This window comes from Solanum verrucosum, unplaced genomic scaffold (genome assembly GCF_900185275.1).
Source record: "Solanum verrucosum unplaced genomic scaffold, falcon-dt-bn FXZP01000180.1, whole genome shotgun sequence".
Taxonomy (NCBI): Eukaryota; Viridiplantae; Streptophyta; class Magnoliopsida; order Solanales; family Solanaceae; genus Solanum; species Solanum verrucosum.
The window spans coordinates 2168989-2189757 of record NW_026020402.1 but is presented as its reverse complement, the minus strand read 5'-3'; the positions used below and the strand labels follow the sequence as shown (position 1 = coordinate 2189757).

The 20769-nt window shown below is 35.6% G+C and overlaps 2 protein-coding genes across 2 annotated transcripts; both read left to right on the top strand.

The window, feature by feature from the left end:
* Positions 1–2151: 2151 nt before the first annotated feature.
* On the top strand, positions 2152–4057 carry LOC125840126 (uncharacterized). Its single transcript, XM_049519094.1, has 2 exons — positions 2152–3537; positions 3635–4057. The coding sequence occupies exons 1-2, from the start codon at positions 2152–2154 to the stop codon at positions 4055–4057; spliced, it is 1809 nt and encodes a 602-aa protein (XP_049375051.1).
* A 3185-nt stretch (positions 4058–7242) lies between these two features.
* On the top strand, positions 7243–9253 carry LOC125840185 (geraniol 8-hydroxylase-like). The gene is made up of 3 exons (XM_049519152.1): positions 7243–7686; positions 7776–8239; positions 8648–9253. The coding sequence occupies exons 1-3, from the start codon at positions 7278–7280 to the stop codon at positions 9251–9253; spliced, it is 1479 nt and encodes a 492-aa protein (XP_049375109.1). The 5' UTR covers positions 7243–7277.
* The last annotated feature ends 11516 nt before the right edge of the window (positions 9254–20769 follow it).

Genomic DNA, 20769 nt, shown 5'->3' with positions numbered 1-20769 from the left:
ACAAATCTAAATTGTATATTTGAAAAAGGAACAAGAATAATTGAAAAATGAAATATTTAAAGGAATTTTATCATATCAATATGAAAATAATAATAGGATGTGTTGATGTATTTCATTAGTATTTTTCAGTTACTTCACAATATAATTCTTAGATACTAAAAAAAAGAAAGAAGGTACAAACCTAAGTATATGTTGTAATATAAAGATTCAAATTCATTGATATTCCAATAAAATGTACAGAGTGACATCAAAATCTATTGTTAAATACATGTTCAGTGCAATATAAACGAAACAAAAAAATTACTAACAAAATATATCTTGACATATTGATTAAGAATGTAAATCCCCCATTTAATAGATTATAGATGTTAAATTTGTTATGTTTCATTTCAATTGTCATGTCAAAATGATCTTCATAATTAATATATAATTAAAAAATAAAGTAATAATATTAAGTTTGGGCAAAGAGAGAACGTATATAATTGATTGAATAAAATAGTTCTTTAATAATTATTTCAAAGACTGCGCAAGACGCGGTCAAATTCCCTAGTTAATCTATAACTCTCAATAATTGGGATATTTTTTCCTAATATAAACATTTATACATCATATGGTAGGGGTGTTCACGGATCGGTTTGGATCGGTTATTGGTCAAAATTAAAATCAAATCAACTTAATTGATTTTAAAATTATCAAAATCAAACCATTATCGGTTTTGGTTCGATTATTCAGTTATTAACCATAGACAAAAATAAGAGAAACAATTCATTCAAAACGTGAAAAAATGGCAACAATCAATTCAAAACAAAAATAGTTAGAATACCTGACATTACATAACTTTCACTCATTGAATTTACTATGAATAAAGCGTCAAAATTTATTATTTTCGCCCAGAAGGAATAGACAGTGACATTTTCAATCTCATAAAGGATTGTCATAGACACTCATATACATGAAACCAATAAAATAATATTCTCACATTGGCATTTTTGCTTTCATAAGTAAATTATAATTAAATTTTGATGAAAACACATATAAGATCTTTAAAATTGTTTATAAAAATAATATATTATGTATGTATAATAATTAAATATATGTATATAATTTGTCGGTTCAGTTCAGTTATTTCCTCATTTTTTTGGACAAAATCATAACCAACCTAAATACTATCGATTTTAAAAAAAAAATCTAAAACCAAACCACACCTAACCCAAATAAAGTTGATTTATTTAATTGATTTGGTTCGATTTGAATCGATTTTTATCCAAATCATGAACACCCCTAATCATAGGTGTATATCCATCTTTGATAATATGTAGGGTAGATTACGTTGATTGTTGTATTTTATATATATATATATATATATATATATATATATATATATATATATATATGCAAAATTAGAGAAGATATACATGTTGCAGGCAACATACAATTAATGTCGTTAAGTTAGCTGCCTAGTATAGATGTGCACTACATATATATTGTCACCTGTTCTATATAATATAATATAATAGTAAATCATTAGACGTCACACAACTACAGTACATAGAAAAAGTTTAAATTTAATTTGAAGATTAGACTTGTCATGCCTAGTATAATTATCACGATTATTTTAGTAAATCATGAATAGGTATTTATTTTTTTTCAAAAAGAAATTCTAATAACAGATATATTTGTTTCATTCTTAGAGAAAGTAATCGAATCAAATACCTCAAATACAGTGACAGAATTCAAATCCTTAAAGGATATGTTGAGATAAATTGTGATTATACAAGTGTAAGTTAGATTAGTCCTCAATTAGTTAGTTTTCCGTTTACTAGTTAGCTTAGCTTTCCGTTAGTTAGTTAGCTTTCCGTTAAAGTTAGTTAGTCAAGTTTTCTAGAAGATTCCCAGTTCCTATTGTATATATATATACAGTGTAATCATCTAAAGCAATACAATTTTGATTTCCAAGTTTCACAAACTCCTTTCTCTGTTTTTGCTTCGAAGCTCAGCTTCATGTTCATCAATGGAGAAATGTTCTTCATGATTTCTACTTGATTTCGACATGGTATCAGAGCCGTAAGGCCTTCTTCTTCATCTTCCATGATTCCTTTTTCCTCTTTCTTTTTCCTGCGTTGTCAATTACTCTTTTTTTTTGGGAACATTATGGGATCAAATGGTGTTCAGGAAGGGACCTCTACTGGAAATCAATTACCCACTCAAGTTCCTATAGATCTGACTAGTGTGTTCTATGTTCATCCATCTGAAAGTGCTGGATCCACAATTGTTCCAGTCTTTTTCGATGGATCTGGGTATCGTTCATGGAGACGAGCTGTTCTTCGAGGACTGTCTGTAAAGAATAAAATTGGATTCATAAACGGCAAGGTGTTGAAGGCACCTCTTGATTCACCTGGTTTTGCTCAATGGGAAAGGTGTGATGATATGGTCACGTCTTGGATTTTGAATTCTCTGTCTAAGGATCTCAGGGACAGTCTGCAGTATGTTGATAATGCAAAAGAACTTTGGGATGAATTGGAGGACAAGTATGATCAACCAAATGGAGCGAAATTATATCAACTACAACGTGAACTCAATGATCTTAGTCAGGGGAATCTCGATATAACTGGGTACTACACCAGGATAAAGAAGTTGTGGGAAGAGCTTAGCACTTTGGACACCAATTCACAATGCACATGTTTGTGCACATGTGGTGGAAAGTCGAAGATGCACAAAGCTGAACTTGACAGGAGACTAATACAGTTCCTCATGGGACTAAATGAGGTATATACTATTGTGAGAGGAAGCATATTGATGATGAACCCATTACCTACTATGGCCCAAGCTTTTTCTATCCTTGTTCAGGAAGAGAGACAAAGGGAAGTCAAACCTCATAACAAACCTCATATGGACTCAAGCTCTTTTCATGTGAATGCCGCTAGCACCAGTTCTTGTTTCAGAACCAACTATACTCCTCATAAAAACAATGTGGGCACCAGCAGGCCCTCAAGCAAGTCAAATCTCTTTTGTGATTATTGTAAGAAGACTGGTCACATCAGAGAAAAGTGTTACAGGCTTCATGGTTTCCCTCCAGATTTTAAGTTCACCAAAGGTAGAAATGCAGGAACAGCAGCTAATGCAAATGGTTTTTCTGAGGATATGTTGGGAGATACTTTTGAGAAAGGTCATGATGTGGGAAAAGGCAAAGGAAAGTTGCATGAACAGTCAAATTCAATGTTAACCAAGCAGCAGTTCAACCAACTTGTGAGCTTATTGGATCACATTCAAGTTCAAGGAGGCACCAATACTAGCAGCACTGCACATGAGGATGCAAGTAACTTCAATGGTGGAGCTGTCAACTTTGCAAGTATTTTGGCATGTTATTCTTCAATTTCTGATATTGGCAATCTGTCTTGCAAATGCTTAAAACTTAATGTTGATTCCTGGATTATAGACTCAGGAGCCACACACCATATGACCTTTACAAAATCCCTACTTACAAACCTCAGACCTTTACCATATCCATTCCTAATTACACTTCCAAATGGCTACAAGGTAAAAGTGACAGAAATTGGTGATGCATGTTTAAATCCATCACTGACTTTGCATAAAGTGTTATTTGTTCCTAGTTTTAAGTTCAATCTAATTTCAGTCCACTGTTTGGTTTCTCATCTTAAAGGACTGGTCAGTTTTCACTAGTTCCTCTTGTTTGATGCAGGGCCCTTCACAGAAGAGCCCTCTAGAGATTGGTAGAGCACAAAATGGACTCTATTTTCTGTGCGCAAGATGTCACACTTCCTGTTCTACTTCTGTTTCCACTAGATCAACTTCTGTCATTGCATCTAGTTCACCTTGTTCTGTTAATTCACCCATTGCTACTACCTTTTGCAACAATAATTCTGGTAGTTTTTCTCATCACACTTCTGTAAACACTTGTAATGACACATGTTTGAGTAATGATAATGTACTTCAAAATTGTGCTTCAAATGTTACTGCTTCTACACTAAACAACTCTATCATGTCTGGCATGTCTCATGGAAACAATGTTGATTACTTGTGGCACAATAGGCTATGACATATACCATTTGTGAAAATGAAGGGTATTTCTAACATTCCCATACAATTTTCACCCAAACAACCCTTCACCTGTATTGTCTGCCCCATGGCTAGACAAACTAGGCTCCCATTTCCTACTAAGCCCACTATCTCTAGTAACAACCTTTTTGACCTTCTTCATATAGATTTGTGGGGACCTTATCATGTTCCCACACACAACAATTACAAGTATTTTCTAACAATAGTTGATGACTACATTAGATCAACATGGACATACCTTTTGAGCTGCAAAAGCAACACTCTCCAAACCATGCAATCCTTCATATCTCTTGTTGAGAACCAGTTCAAAATCGCTGTCAAGTCAATAAGGACTGACAATGGTTCAGAATTCACTAACAAGGAAACCAATGCTTACCTCACAGCCAAAGGCATCATACACCAAAGAACTTGTCCCTACACACCACAACAAAATGGTGTGGTGGAACGGAAACACAAACACCTTTTAGAAGTATCTAGATCACTACTTTATCAGTCCAAACTTCCAACCAAATACTGGGGGGAGTGTGTATTGACAGCCACCTACTTAATAAATAGAATTCCCAATTCAACATTAAATAACAAAACTCCTTTTGAAATGCTGCACCATCTTCATCCCACTTATTCCCATCTTAGGTCTTTTGGATGTCTATGTTTTCCTACATTAAAGACATATAAAGATAAATTTGATCCTAGGTCCACACCTCACATTTTTGTTGGATACCCTTGCAACACAAAAGGATATAAAGTTCTAGACCTTAGTACCACAAAAATACATGTTTCCAGGGATGTGAAATTCTATGAAAACATTTTTCCTTTTTCTTTACCTAAATCTGATTCTAGTTTTGATACTGTACTACAAACTTTACATACTGATTTGAATGTGTTCAATCCCACTAATTCCACTAATGACATTTTTAACAAAGTACATGTGATGGACAATGATGCCATTTTTGATGTCACTATAAATGAATTGCCTGCACATGCACCTTTCAATGAACCTTCACCACCAGACACTAACCAAGACCTCCCATGTTGTTCAAATTCAAACACTACCACTACTCAACAGCCAGGCCAGCCTCTTAACCTTAGAAGATCCAGTAGACCACACCTCATTCCTGCCTACCTTAAAGAATATGACTGTACCTTACCTTCTTTCCAACATAAATCCTCAACCTCATCCTCTAACCTTGCATTCCCTGCATCCAATATGTCCCTCACAAGTTCTAACCAAGGAAATCAACAAATGGTTAAGAGTTTTTGTCATGACATTGAGCCATGTTCATATGAAGATGCATCACTTGACCCTGCTTGGCAGGCAGCAATGACATCAGAGTTTGAAGCCTTATATGCTAATAACACATGGGATCTTGTCAAACTGCCCAAAGGGAAGAAAGCAATTGGGTGCAGGTGGGTATACAAGATCAAACATAAGGCTGATGTCCTGTCACCCCTTGAGTCCACTGTCAAGCTTAAAGCCGGTGAGGGTACATTGCTGAAAGATCCCACACACTACAGAAAGTTGGTTGGGAAGCTCAATTTTTTGACTCATACCAGAATGGACATAGCTTTTAGTGTTCAGCACCTTAGTCAATTCCTTCAACATCCTAGAGAACCACATCTCTAGGATGCATATCATGTTCTAAGATACTTAAAAGGTGATCCATGTTTGGGCATACACTTGTCTAACAATGCAGACTGTTCACTCACAGCTTACTGTGACTCAGATTGGGCTGCATGCCCTGATACAAGGAAATCAGTAAGTGGTTATGTAGTACTGATGGGAGACAGTCCCATTAGCTGGAAATCTAAGAAGCAAACAACCATATCCTTGTCCTCAGCAGAGGCAGAATACAGAGCCATCAGACAGGTGGTAGGAGAGATAGTATGGCTGGAAAAATTATTAACAGAGCTGGATTTGACATGCACCTTGCCTATAACTGTTTTTTGTGATAGCCAGGCAGCTGTTCACATAGCCAAGAATCCTGTTTTCCATGAGAGGACAAAGCACATTGAGGTGGATTGCCATTTTGTTAGAGAGAAATTTCAAGCAGGACTCATTACACTCCATTACATTCCAACTGAGAGTCAGCTTGCTGATGTTTTGACCAAGGCCATGCCCAGTACCAAACATTCCAGCATATTGCGCAAGTTGGTTGTGAGTTCCTCACCTCCAACTTGAGGGGGGGTGTTGAGATAAATTGTGATTATACAAGTGTAAGTTAGATTAGTCCTCAGTTAGTTAGTTTTCCGTTTACTAGTTAGCTTAGCTTTCCGTTAGTTAGTTAGCTTTCCGTTAAAGTTAGTTAGTCAAGTTTTCTAGAAGATTCCCAGTTCCTATTGTATATATATACAATGTAATCATCTAAAGCAATACAATTTTGATTTCCAAGTTTCACAAACTCCTTTCTCTGTTTTTGCTTCGAAGCTCAGCTTCATGTTCATCAATGGAGAAATGTTCTTCATGATTTCTACTTGATTTCGACAGGATATACAACGAACTTAATTGATCGGAGCCTCTAATTAAAATATTAGAGGGACGAAAAATTTAACGTTTTGATTTAATAAGACTGAGTACATTGATAGCCTTTTAAAATTATTTCGTATTATGAACTTATGTGTCTATTTATAGAAAGGAGGATCCCTTAGCTTGCGGGTCCCCTACCTATATAGAAAGGAGGATCCCTTAGCTTGCGGGTCCCCTACCATGTTAAGTAACTTGGTGACAAGATTAGTGAAATGAACAATCCTTTTCCTTCTTGTGTACGGGGCTACCTAACAGAAAATTCCTTATATATATGCTAATTTTTTTTTAATTAAGTAGCAATAATAATGATGCTTATTAATTGTTAATTATAGCAATACTATTAACTTTACAAAACGCAACAACACTAATTTTGCAAAACGTATAAAATTCAACTAATCTTTGTGTTATGTTGTATGCCATACGTATATCATGCATCTGCTTGAAATACACCTGACATACAAGACATATATATACACAAAGATACATAGTTATATACATATTGATATATTCTTATATGGCACATGTGCGTAATTGTAGGGACACTGAAGCAACATACATCTAACATACACCACACCTACAATGAGATACAATATACATCCACACCGTATATATATTTGTAAGGCTATGACTCCATTGCCTCCAAGAACCAATATATTCCAAGAAACTAAAGAGAATAATGGATTACATTAACATTTTGCTAGGACTGTTATTCGTCTGGATTTTGGTGCGTGGAGTATTCATTTCACTTAGAAGAGCCAAAAGAGTTGCACCAGGTCCCTTCCCTTTGCCAATCATTGGAAATCTTCATTTGCTTGGTGATAAACCCCACATATCACTTACCCAACTCGCAAAAAAATATGGACCAATTATGAATCTCAAATTGGGACAAATAAACGCAGTGGTCATTTCGTCGTCCCTCTGGGCAAAAGAAGTGATGCAAAAGCAAGATTTAGCCTTTTCTAATAGGTTTGTTAATGACGCTCTCCGTGCCTACAATCACAATGATTTCTCAGTTATATGGTTACCTGTCAACAATTCTCAGTGGAGAACACTTCGTAAGATTATGAACTCTCACATCTTCTCAGGTAAATATGCAATTGAGTTAAATTTGAGCGGGATAAAATGAGTCCTGAATCAAGCTAGATGATTTTTTTTCCCTTTATTATATTCGCAGGAAACAAGCTAGATGCTAATGAGCATCTGAGGACAAAAAAGATCCAGGAGTTGATTGATTACTGTCACAAAAGTAGCAAAGTTGGTGAAGCAGTGGATATCGGCAGAGCAACTTTTAGAACTTTCTTAAATTTGTTGTCCAACACCATTTTCTCTAAGGATTTGACTGATCCATTTTCCGATTCTGCTAAAGAATTTAAGGAATTGGTATGTAAGATCATGGTTGAGATTGGTAAACCCAATTTGGTGGACTATGTCCCCTTTCTTAAAAAGATTGATCCACAAGGTATAAGGCGACGCTCATCTGATTATTATACGAAAATTCTTCACATTATGAGTGATTTGATCGATGAGCGGCTAAAGGAAAGGGAATTAGGAAATCGTGAAAATGTTGATGTGTTAGACGCCCTTCTCGACATTAGCGCTGATGAAATTGACAGAAATCAAATCGAGCAACTTTGTTTGGTTAGTTTATTCTCTACCCCTCTTTCTCCAATCGAGCAACGTTCATTTGTTTTTTACTTGTCACTTTTAACATATTAGATAACTTTTTTTTTATGTTTTCACTCTTAATATTAATTACTTATTTCTCAAATTATTTTCCAAAATCTAATACTAAACATCAATTAACAAAGATAGTTTAACGGATTAGTTATATCAATAATTGTTTTTCTTAAGATCTTGACGACTCTGGATTAGTATGAGAAGATCTTGTATAGGTTTCTCCTTCTCATCAATTTTTTTTGGTGCAACCCTTACTACTAGTCCCACTAATATGTTAGAGATAAGGTTCATGAAAGCAACATATGTTTGGAATCTCACTTGATTTTATATGGTATATTCTATAGGATCTTAAACCAGTAAGTTTTGCAGGACTTGTTTGCAGCAGGGACCGATACAACGTCAAATACATTGGAGTGGGCAATGGCAGAACTACTCAAGAATCCACATACTTTCGAGAAAGCACAAGAAGAACTAGCACAAGTAATTGGCAGAGGCAAACTAATAGATGAAGCTGATGTTGCAAAATTACCTTACTTGAGATGCATCGTAAAAGAAACCTTTCGAATACACCCACAAGTTCCTTTCCTAAATCCGCGCAAAGTTGAGGAAGATGTTGATCTTTATGGCTATACTATTCCAAAAGACTCACAAATTCTTGTGAATGTATGGGCAATAGGGCGCGACTCTAGTCTATGGGAAGACCCTTTGGACTTTAAGCCGGAGAGGTTTTGGGAGTCAGATATAGATGTTAGAGGTATGGATTTTGAGCTAATTCCATTTGGTGCTGGTCGAAGAATTTGCCCTGGATTGCCTTTGGCTATCAGGATGATTCCAATCGCACTAGGTTCATTGATAAATACCTTTAATTGGAAGCTAGGTGGTGGAATTGCACCTAAAGATTTGGTCATGGAGGAAAAATTTGGTATTACCCTGGCAAAAGCTCAACCTCTGCTTGCTATCCCTATTCCACTGTAGATGTTAGTAGATCAAGATACTAGAATATATATTACGTAAAATATATTCTAGTGTATATTATGTCTATAATGAGCCATAAGCATTGAATGTCTGTCAAAATGCTATATAAGTCATTGTATTTGTAGATCTATATATAGTTGCGTATCCTTGAAATAAGACCATGTCACCACCAAGGGTTATGTAATCTTTCTTGGTTTCAGTAATGACAATATTATTTGGAATAACTATATTTGCCAATCATGACCTATAAACAAGAACAAAGGAGTAGTTCATAAATTATAAAATTAGAAATTTAGCATAAGAAAGTAGTCACTCATCCTAAAAACCTTCTAAAATACATTGTTGAAACTATACACACTGCAACAACACATACTTTTAGTTGAAATAGATTTTTAGGCATAATACATAAACGTATTTTTTAACTTGGTCTCAATTGATTATGTCCTCCAACTTTGAAGGTGCAAACACAGTGTCACGACCCGAGCTTACACCCTGGACGTGACCGGCACTCGAGAACCATTGGTGGTCCCCAAACGAACCCTCATCCTGCCTGACTAAATGCGGAAGACTAACTCATCCATACACAAGCATCAAAATGAAAGAAATGCTAAATCAAAATGTAATAAATCTCAAAACTCTAATGAGTATGAAACATAAGTTTTAAATAAAAAATCTGAAACTGAAAGACTTTTCAAAATTGTCTATCTATGATGCCTCTACTATACAAAGATGAGTCTCAAGATAAGTCCCACAACTCCACAAGAGAACTACTATTAACAACTCATAAAGTGAATTGTCATACAATGGGCTCTGAAAATTGATGAAAAGTGAAATCCCTTTGTCAATAAAATCTGAAAATTTCCAACCCTAATCTAAAAATATTTCATCACCCACTCTTTTTTTTGACTTAATAATTACTTAAATAGGGAATTGTCATACAATGGGTTCAAATTGTGGGCTCTAGATTGTGGCCCAGCCCAAAATTGTTGGTCAATCTGTGTATCCAAATTTTATGTGTATTTGAATGAATTTCTAGACTGTGCAAAATATCAAAATGAATATTAACAAATGTAACGAATAAAAATGAATATTAAAAAATGTAATGAACATAACCAATGACGTGTAAAAAAATACAATTTAACATAAATAATGATTTAATCAAAATAAATAAATATTTGAACATATTCAACCGACTATGACAAAAAGTAATGTAATTAAAATTAACTGATAAAAAATCTTGAAATTTTGACAAATAAGTATAAATATCGATAAACTTATTTAAAATTATAAAAAAAATTGTATTTTGAACTGTTCAATAAATAGATTTTAAAAGTTACGAATTTTGAAAATGTTAGGCCAAAATTGGGTGTCAACACTAAGAACATGTATCTGCATCATTAAAAGATGTAGGTCAAATGACATATGTACATTGAATGTACGAGTATGTAATATAGATGAATAATAAATAACTGAACGAAAGGACTGCAATAGATAACAAAATGTACTCAAGTTCAATGTAAAGAAATAAAGAAGTTAAATCATTTAAAGCTTTACAAAATATTTTCTCATCTCTGAACTCAACATAATAAGTGATATATAAAAATACACTTTTACTCTATTGGGAGATTCTCTAACTGGCATTCATCACTATGAGCTACATAATGATACATCGTCTCTGCCACACTGCCAGAACTGTCTTATACCTTGCCGGGATATAGGACACCTCAACTAAGTGGATCCACTAGGTAATAAGAATTCATCTAAAAAGTATGATCCCTTACCCATGTTGACAGACATGGTTTATGAGGATTTTGAGTTGTCTGAACTCATCCCTATATCGATGCTCAATACTGATCCCAATGATATGCTCATGCTCAAATGTATACAACATACTCTTTCTCTATTTTGAGGTAATTACTCAACATAACTTCTTAAAAGAGGTAACTGCTATGAAATATCTCTGAACTCATTAACTCATTTAGAAATCAAAGTTTGTCTTTTCTCAATGTAAAAATTGATACCTTTGGGAATACTTAGTTCCCTTATACTCTTACTCAATTCATATTTTAAAACTCTTTCTCAAAACTATATCAAAAATGATATTGTGATCTGATCATTTATGACTCGGGAAGTCATACTGCATAAACATTGATGGCATATCTAGATACCATACTGCTTAAACATTGATGGCATACTCTACTGTCATACTAATCATGTTTTAAAACACTTTCTCAAACTCTTCCCTTCTTTCTCAAAAACTCAGTTTGAAACAAACAATGTTGGCTTTAAAAAATTCTCAAAATTTATAACTCAATATAGGGTTCATGCTGAAATATAGACATGAACAACTCAACTCAAGGATCTCATAACAATATAGAAAACTCAATACTCAGAACTCAACGATACTACTCATCTCAAGAATACTCAATTCATAGGGTTCATGTTGAAATATAGACATGAACGAATCAACTCAAGAATCTTAATGCATAACATATAAAACTTCAATAATTAGGAATAAAATTTCAAAAGAATCAGGAACTCAAGAACTCAAAATCAATTCATCTCAAGAAAACTCAAATCTAGGGATAGAATCCTAGATTACTATTTTACTGATTTAAAAGTAGATGTAGGGCGTGATGACGAACTAGTCCAATACTATGATAGCTTACATACTTGGAAGAACAAGGTTCTTGAAGAATCTTGAAGCATAACTCGATTAGAAGCCTTGAAACCCTAGCTTGTAGGAGAACAATCAAGAAAACCTTTCTTGAGATTCTTGAATTAGTTTCTTGAAATCTCTATGGCCAAGAATTAGGATTTTCATTACTGATTCATAATTGTATAAAGAAATTTGAGTTGGAAAGAATTAAATTCTTGGAGAAGGACTTACCTTGAAGAAAAATCTTGAATGGAAGTCCTATGCTTTAATTTTCTTTTAGGGTTTTGCCTTAGGGTTTTAGAGAGAAGAAAATGTGGGATTAAGAGATGAAATCTGATTGGTTTGGGCCTTTAATTAGTCAAGAAATTCGTTTAGAGTTTTCTTAGAGGTAAAATGTCACGCCCCGAGCCTACACCCTGGACGTGGCCGGCACTCGAAGACCATTGCTGGTCCCCAAGCGAACCCTCATCCTGGCTGACTCCAAGAGGAATACTAACTTAAGCATACAAGAGCTTAAAACTGAATAAGAGTTTATAAACTCAACTTTATAAATCTTTAACTCAAAAGAAAACTCTGTATAATAGAATATATATACAACTCGCCATAAAAGGCAACTTTAGTCTTCAAAACATTTAACAAAATAAATGAAGAGACTTCTGAAACTCTATTGTCTATCTATGAAGCCTCTAACTGATAAAGATGGAAGCCGGGACAAGACCCACGACCTCCTAACAACTGATACAACTGAAAGGTAAATGAAATCCTCCGGAAGCAAAGAGGCTTGTCATAGCTAACTGGAACTCCCGGATGTATCAACGAATCTCCTGTTGATGATCCTGAATACCTGTGTCTGCATCATAAAAAGATGCAGGCCAAATGGCTCAGTACGTGGAATGTACGAGTATGTAAGCTGGAAAGCTAAACAACATAGGCTAGAAGAAAAACTGGAATAAATTGAATAACTTACCTCTTTTCAAACTTTCTCAACTCAAGGAATACTCAAAACTACTCAAACTTACTCAACTCAGAAGATAGATACTGGACTCAGAGATATATACTCAACTCAAAGATAGATACTCAACTCAAGATAGATACTCAACTCAAGGATATGTACTTAACTCAAGATATATACTTAACTCAAAGATACTTAACTCAAGGATACTCGACTCTTGAATAACTGAACTCAACCTGACTGACTTTTTTCAATATAAGGCAATTTAAAATAAGTGCGATATAAAGAAAGATTGCTTAAAACATGCTATGAACTCTGTGTGTATACAAGGATACAATAAGCCTGAAATGTGTATAAAAATACAATGAACTGATGTATATAAAAAATACAATAATCTCTGTGTATGAAAAATACAATAACTGCTGTGGGAGTTTCTCTAACCGACAACCATCACATAAGAGCTATAGTGATGATACAGCGATCGACCTCACGCTGCCAGAGCATCTTATATCCGGCCAAAGGTATAAGACCTGAACTGCCTAATGGATCCACTAGTCTAATCTGAAAAGGATTCATCTAAAAAGTATGACCCTTTTCTACCCATGGTGGCTAACATGGTTCTATGGGGGCTGTGGGTTCTTTGAACGCTCCCCCAATTCGGTGCTCGATACTACTCCCAAAAATGTACTGGCTCTTATGTTTTTAAAACATATTTCTTCCTGCTGATATGAGATAATTACTCAAAAACTAGCCCGAAGGCTTTTTGGAAATCTCAGTTTCCAACCTTGTTTAAATGTAAAAACATTTCTTTAAAACTTCTTTGGGAATACATAGTTCCCTAATAACTTTGAGAAAAGAACTCAACTTTAAACTCTTTACTTTACTTGAACTCTTGGCTTGATGTGAAACTCTTAACTTAACATGAAACTCTTAACTTTTGACTTGACTTGAAACTCAATACTTAACTTGGAACTTGAGCCTTAGAATGAAGTTAAAACGCTCAATGAAGACTCTTGGAAAACCTTAAAGACTTGCTTTGACTTACTTACTTCTAAGCTTGACTTCACTTGACTTGGAAACTAACTTCACTTGAATTGGAAACTAACTTCACTTGACTTGGAAACTAACTTCACTTGACTTGTAGTTTTACTTGACTTTTGGAAGTACCTTGGAGTGTTGGAAACAACTAGGAAACATAGGTATAATACCTAGGAACATGTATAAAAAAAGAAATGGTGAATGAAAGGGAAGGATTGGTGTCCTTGGCACTAGGAGAGGTGCAACAGCCCAGCCCCTTTTTCCCCAAAAATCCGACTTTTTCCCCTTGTTTCTTTCCAATTCTAAACCCTCTCAACCTCAAGGTTTCAGCAGCAACACTTAGAATCATAAAGACCCTTATTATACAATAGATTCAACTCAAAAATCACAGCCAGAAATCTGTACTAAATCAGCAAGAACTTCAACACAACACCACTACAACTTCAACAACCAATAAATCTTCTCTTGGAATTAAAAACGAGTTGGTGTGTGGGGGTATGAACCAACCAACACTAAGGATCATAAAATCCCTCAATATACAATAGGTCACAACTCAAATACACAGCCCAATCCTGTCTCACAACCAACAATAACTTCAACAACACAACTAACAACATCAACAACAACTAACAACTTCAACAACTTCAACAACAAATCCAATCTCTTCTCAAATCATAAAAACGAGCTTGGTATGTGGGGGGAAAGGATAAACCCACACTAAAGACTCACATACCTGATTAGGGATCACCCCCGACGAAAATCCACGACGATCCTTAGCTTCTTCTTCTCTTTCTCCTCTTCTTTTCCTCTTCTTTCTCTCTTATCTTCCAAGCCCTAACTCTCACTCTTACTCTCACTCTTTAAAATGGGACAAAAATGATCCAAACATCAGTCTAACACCTCAATATAACCCAAAGAAAAGATTAGGGAAAAGACCAAAATACCCTTAAAATTTTCGGACTAAACAAACTGCACTGTGCGACTGTGCGACTGTGCGACTGTGCCAACAACCCAACTTCCAAAGGGCATAAGTCACTCATACAAACTCGGAATCAAGCAAACTCGGCGGCGTTGGAAAGATCATTCCAAGGGCTTTCCAGACATAACTGGAAATTCGCCTAAATCATTTTGAGCTAGGAGATACGACTGCTCAAAGTTGACCAAAAACTCACTTTTTTTCCATAGCCAAATTGTCCAGATTCTTTCCAAAATGATTATTTCCAATTCAACTCTTCTTGGAACTCAATGTGCTACACCTAGGGACCTTAACTTAACACTCAATAAATTTTTATTCCTCGGTAAAATCCCACTCCACATGAAGGATGGCTCGAGTCTTAGTTCGAAAATTCTCTGGGGTGTTACAATATCTCCCCCTTGGAATCATTCGTCCTCGAATGACGGCTAGTCTTGGTATGGAAGGGTCTACTCTTACTAAGGTCTGCGTCTAATGGTCTGCTCTTACCATATTCAAGCTTAACCCAAATCCTTAGGTTCGGATTCTATACCTCTCTATAGGGAATCTTATCCCAAGACTATAACTCTTTAACACCACATTAAAGCTTAGTATTCTAACACTCCATGGACTCTTACTAACCACTCCTTTAGATCCAACTAAGGGCTCTCATTTGAATATTTCTCATAGTAAAACCTCATCCTTTTTTTTTTCCTCAGTGTTAAAAAAAAACTTAAATGGAACTATCCCACCATCACAACACGATAAGAACATCAACCTCCTCTTTTTAACACCACTCCATTTCTAAAATGGCCTCTGAAAAGATATCTCGCAAACTCTTTGAATTCATTACCATCTTAATCTAAAACATTTGACTCCATTTCTCATCTTGACATCTCCCCCTTAGGTCTAAAGCTAACACTTGAAAGCTATGGACCTATTCCACATATTTAACTTGCTTACCTCTTCTTTTAATCTAACACTTGGGAGAAATTTATCTCATGCCTACCAAACTCTCTATAAGCGGTGCTAAGTCCTCTTTCAAAGGTGTTTCCTTTAACTTCTTCTGGTTACATACACTCTCGGTATACCTCTTAACGCTTTTGTTACTCTGGTGACTTAATCACACTTCATTGCCCTTATCTAAAGGTTAGGGTCTCTCACTTGTACCACTCATATTTATTTCGACTAATCACCTTAATTCCTCACTTACTCTATGTCAAGTCTACTAAATCAAATCTCAAGACTAGCATCATCACTCTCATGTTGCCATTTCTTTGGTCAAGACACTCATCTCAAATTCAAGCTTAAGGTTTATGACTAAACCCGAATATTAATATGATTGCTCGCTTACTACACTAACTTACAAATACTAGGTACAAATTCAGAAACTCTCGTCCACTAGGACCTTATGGCCAATAGTCAAACCTCACCTCTTAGTATTCATACTCACAATTTACTATCATATTTCCCTTCACAACTTGAGTACTATTTACTCATTCACTATACATCAATGCCCAATAATTCTATACCACTTGAATGTTATGGGACCTCCCTCAAAATCATAAGCCTAGCGTAGATCTAACACCTCATGAATACTCTGCTTTCTTTTTTCAACACTCGCACTTGGTCATTTTCTACACAATAACACTTCATCACTAACTCCTATCTAGCTACAACACACTCTTCCTCTTATGATGTAATCTTCACAACTCATCACTTCTTAGTCTACCCATAAGGGACAACTCCTCATTCATAACTTATTGGGTGCATGACTACAATAACATAGCTTGCCTCATCACTATCTCCCTTACTTAAATTACTAAACTTCTGTATATTTTTCTCTCTAACTCTAGGCTCTTTCTCTACTACTGCTCATGATCTCGTAACTCATGCTACTCTTTCGGGTGAAAATCATACCCAAGCTCTAAACATACCTCCTCGTAAGGATCTCAGCTGAAACAATACTTAGAGAAGAAAGTACAACTCACTTTTATCTCAAATGCACGATTCATATGAAGGCATTACTCTGAAACTGAACACTTAACTTACTCTTGGGCTTCTCTTAAGCCCCTCTGAATCCTCATGACTTTCTCAAGACTCTTGCTAAGAACAACTCATCGACAAAGAACTGACTCTGCTTTTCAACCACCTCCAGTATGATGGGTAGTTGAAAGATTCTAAGAACGCACGAGTTAGATTAGATCTCCATGACTTAGCTCTATTGCACGATTAAGAGTGTGAAAAAAAAGGGAGACTTTTCTTAAATGTCTGTAGTCCCTCATTTATAGAAGTGGGGCCCTCACAACCATAAACAAGATCTTACTGACACGGCTTCATAGACACCCTAGGACACTTGAACTCTGTGCTCTGATACCAAGTTTGTCACGCCCCGAGCCTACACCCTGGACGTGGCCGGCACTCGAAGACCATTGCTGGTCCCCAAGCGAACCCTCATCCTGGCTGACTCCAAGAGGAATACTAACTTAAGCATACAAGAGCTTAAAACTGAATAAGAGTTTATAAACTCAACTTTATAAATCTTTAACTCAAAAGAAAACTCTGTATAATAGAATATATATACAACTCGCCATAAAAGGCAACTTTAGTCTTCAAAACATTTAACAAAATAAATGAAGAGACTTCTGAAACTCTATTGTCTATCTATGAAGCCTCTAACTGATAAAGATGGAAGCCGGGACAAGACCCACGACCTCCTAACAACTGATACAACTGAAAGGTAAATGAAATCCTCCGGAAGCAAAGAGGCTTGTCATAGCTAACTGGAACTCCCGGATGTATCAACGAATCTCCTGTTGATGATCCTGAATACCTGTGTCTGCATCATAAAAAGATGCAGGCCAAATGGCTCAGTACGTGGAATGTACGAGTATGTAAGCTGGAAAGCTAAACAACATAGGCTAGAAGAAAAACTGGAATAAATTGAATAACTTACCTCTTTTCAAACTTTCTCAACTCAAGGAATACTCAAAACTACTCAAACTTACTCAACTCAGAAGATAGATACTGGACTCAGAGACAGATACTCAACTCAAAGATATATACTCAACTCAAAGATAGATACTCAACTCAAGATAGATACTCAACTCAAGGATATGTACTTAACTCAAGATATATACTTAACTCAAAGATACTTAACTCAAGGATACTCGACTCTTGAATAACTGAACTCAACCTGACTGACTTCTTTCAATATAAGGCAATTTAAAACAAGTGCGATATAAAGAAAGATTGCTTAAAACATGCTATGAACTCTGTGTGTATACAAGGATACAATAAGCCTGAAATGTGTATAAAAATACAATGAACTGATGTATATAAAAAATACAATAATCTCTGTGTATGAAAAATACAATAACTGCTGTGGGAGTTTCTCTAATCGACAACCATCACATAAGAGCTATAGTGATGATACAGCGATCGACCTCACGCTGCCAGAGCATCTTATATCCGGCCAAAGGTATAAGACCTGAACTGCCTAATGGATCCACTAGTCTAATCTGAAAAGGATTCATCTAAAAAGTATGACCCTTTTCTACCCATGGTGGCTAACATGGTTCTATGGGGGCTGTGGGTTCTTTGAACGCTCCCCCAATTCGGTGCTCGATACTACTCCCAAAAATGTACTGGCTCTTATGTTTTTAAAACATATTTCTTCCTGCTGATATGAGATAATTACTCAAAAACTAGCCCGAAGGCTTTTTGGAAATCTCAGTTTCCAACCTTGTTTAAATGTAAAAACATTTCTTTAAAACTTCTTTGGGAATACATAGTTCCCTAATAACTTTGAGAAAAGAACTCAACTTTAAACTCTTTACTTTACTTGAACTCTTGGCTTGATGTGAAACTCTTAACTTAACATGAAACTCTTAACTTTTGACTTGACTTGAAACTCAATACTTAACTTGGAACTTGAGCCTTAGAATGAAGTTAAAACGCTCAATGAAGACTCTTGGAAAACCTTAAAGACTTGCTTTGACTTACTTACTTCTAAGCTTGACTTCACTTGACTTGGAAACTAACTTCACTTGAATTGGAAACTAACTTCACTTGACTTGGAAACTAACTTCACTTGACTTGTAGTTTTACTTGACTTTTGGAAGTACCTTGGAGTGTTGGAAACAACTAGGAAACATAGGTATAATACCTAGGAACATGTATAAAAAAAGAAATGGTGAATGAAAGGGAAGGATTGGTGTCCTTGGCACTAGGAGAGGTGCAACAGCCCAGCCCCTTTTTCCCCAAAAATCCGACTTTTTCCCCTTGTTTCTTTCCAATTCTAAACCCTCTCAACCTCAAGGTTTCAGCAGCAACACTTAGAATCATAAAGACCCTTATTATACAATAGATTCAACTCAAAAATCACAGCCAGAAATCTGTACTAAATCAGCAAGAACTTCAACACAACACCACTACAACTTCAACAACCAATAAATCTTCTCTTGGAATTAAAAACGAGTTGGTGTGTGGGGGTATGAACCAACCAACACTAAGGATCATAAAATCCCTCAATATACAATAGGTCACAACTCAAATACACAGCCCAATCCTGTCCCACAACCAACAATAACTTCAACAACACAACTAACAACATCAACAACAACTAACAACTTCAACAACTTCAACAACAAATCCAATCTCTTCTCAAATCATAAAAACGAGCTTGGTATGTGGGGGGAAAGGATAAACCCACACTAAAGACTCACATACCTGATTAGGGATCACCCCCGACGAAAATCCACGACGATCCTTAGCTTCTTCTTCTCTTTCTCCTCTTCTTTTCCTCTTCTTTCTCTCTTATCTTCCAAGCCCTAACTCTCACTCTTACTCTCACTCTTTAAAATGGGACAAAAATGATCCAAACATCAGTCTAACACCTCAATATAACCCAAAGAAAAGATTAGGGAAAAGACCAAAATACCCTTAAAATTTTCGGACTAAACAAACTGCACTGTGCGACTGTGCGACTGTGCGACTGTGCCAACAACCCAACTTCCAAAGGGCATAAGTCACTCATACAAACTCGGAATCAAGCAAACTCGGCGGCGTTGGAAAGATCATTCCAAGGGCTTTCCAGACATAACTGGAAATTCGCCTAAATCATTTTGAGCTAGGAGATACGACTGCTCAAAGTTGACCAAAAACTCACTTTTTTTCCATAGCCAAATTGTCCAGATTCTTTCCAAAATGATTATTTCCAATTCAACTCTTCTTGGAACTCAATGTGCTACACCTAGGGACCTTAACTTAACACTTTATAAATTTTTATTCCTCGGTAAAATCCCACTCCACATGAAGGATGGCTCGAGTCTTAGTTCGAAAATTCTCTGGGGTGTTACATAAAAAGACAAAACGATCATTTTTAATGTTTTCCCGTCGGCTAATTCGTCATTGCACTATATCAGGTTACTAAAATGGTCATAACTCTTTACTCGAAACTCGAATTGATGCGAAATTGGTGGCGTTGGAAAGAAGATTCAAATACTTTTAATTTGATAGGTTATGGGTCACGTAACTCTTTATATTCTAAGAGATATGGTCATTTGAAGTTGATCTAAGTAAAATCTTACATCAAAACTTAATCGGTAAGGATACTTTCAACTCATCTTCGTGCTAGGAGATTCTAGTGACCTTAATTGATATCAAAAATCATTCCACACTAAAGAATTGACCTTTAAACATATGGACAATTTAAGAATCACCCGGTATGATCTTATTCACAAATGAAGAATGGTTCGAGTCTTAACTTTAAAAAAATTGGGGTGTTACACCCAAACACTTTAACTTGTATAAAATTGACAAATAGACACATATCTCCTATGTGCACGTGGCGTCCTACATGAAAATTTGTGTCCTACATGAAGTTCTATATGTATTTTATCATGTAAGATGCA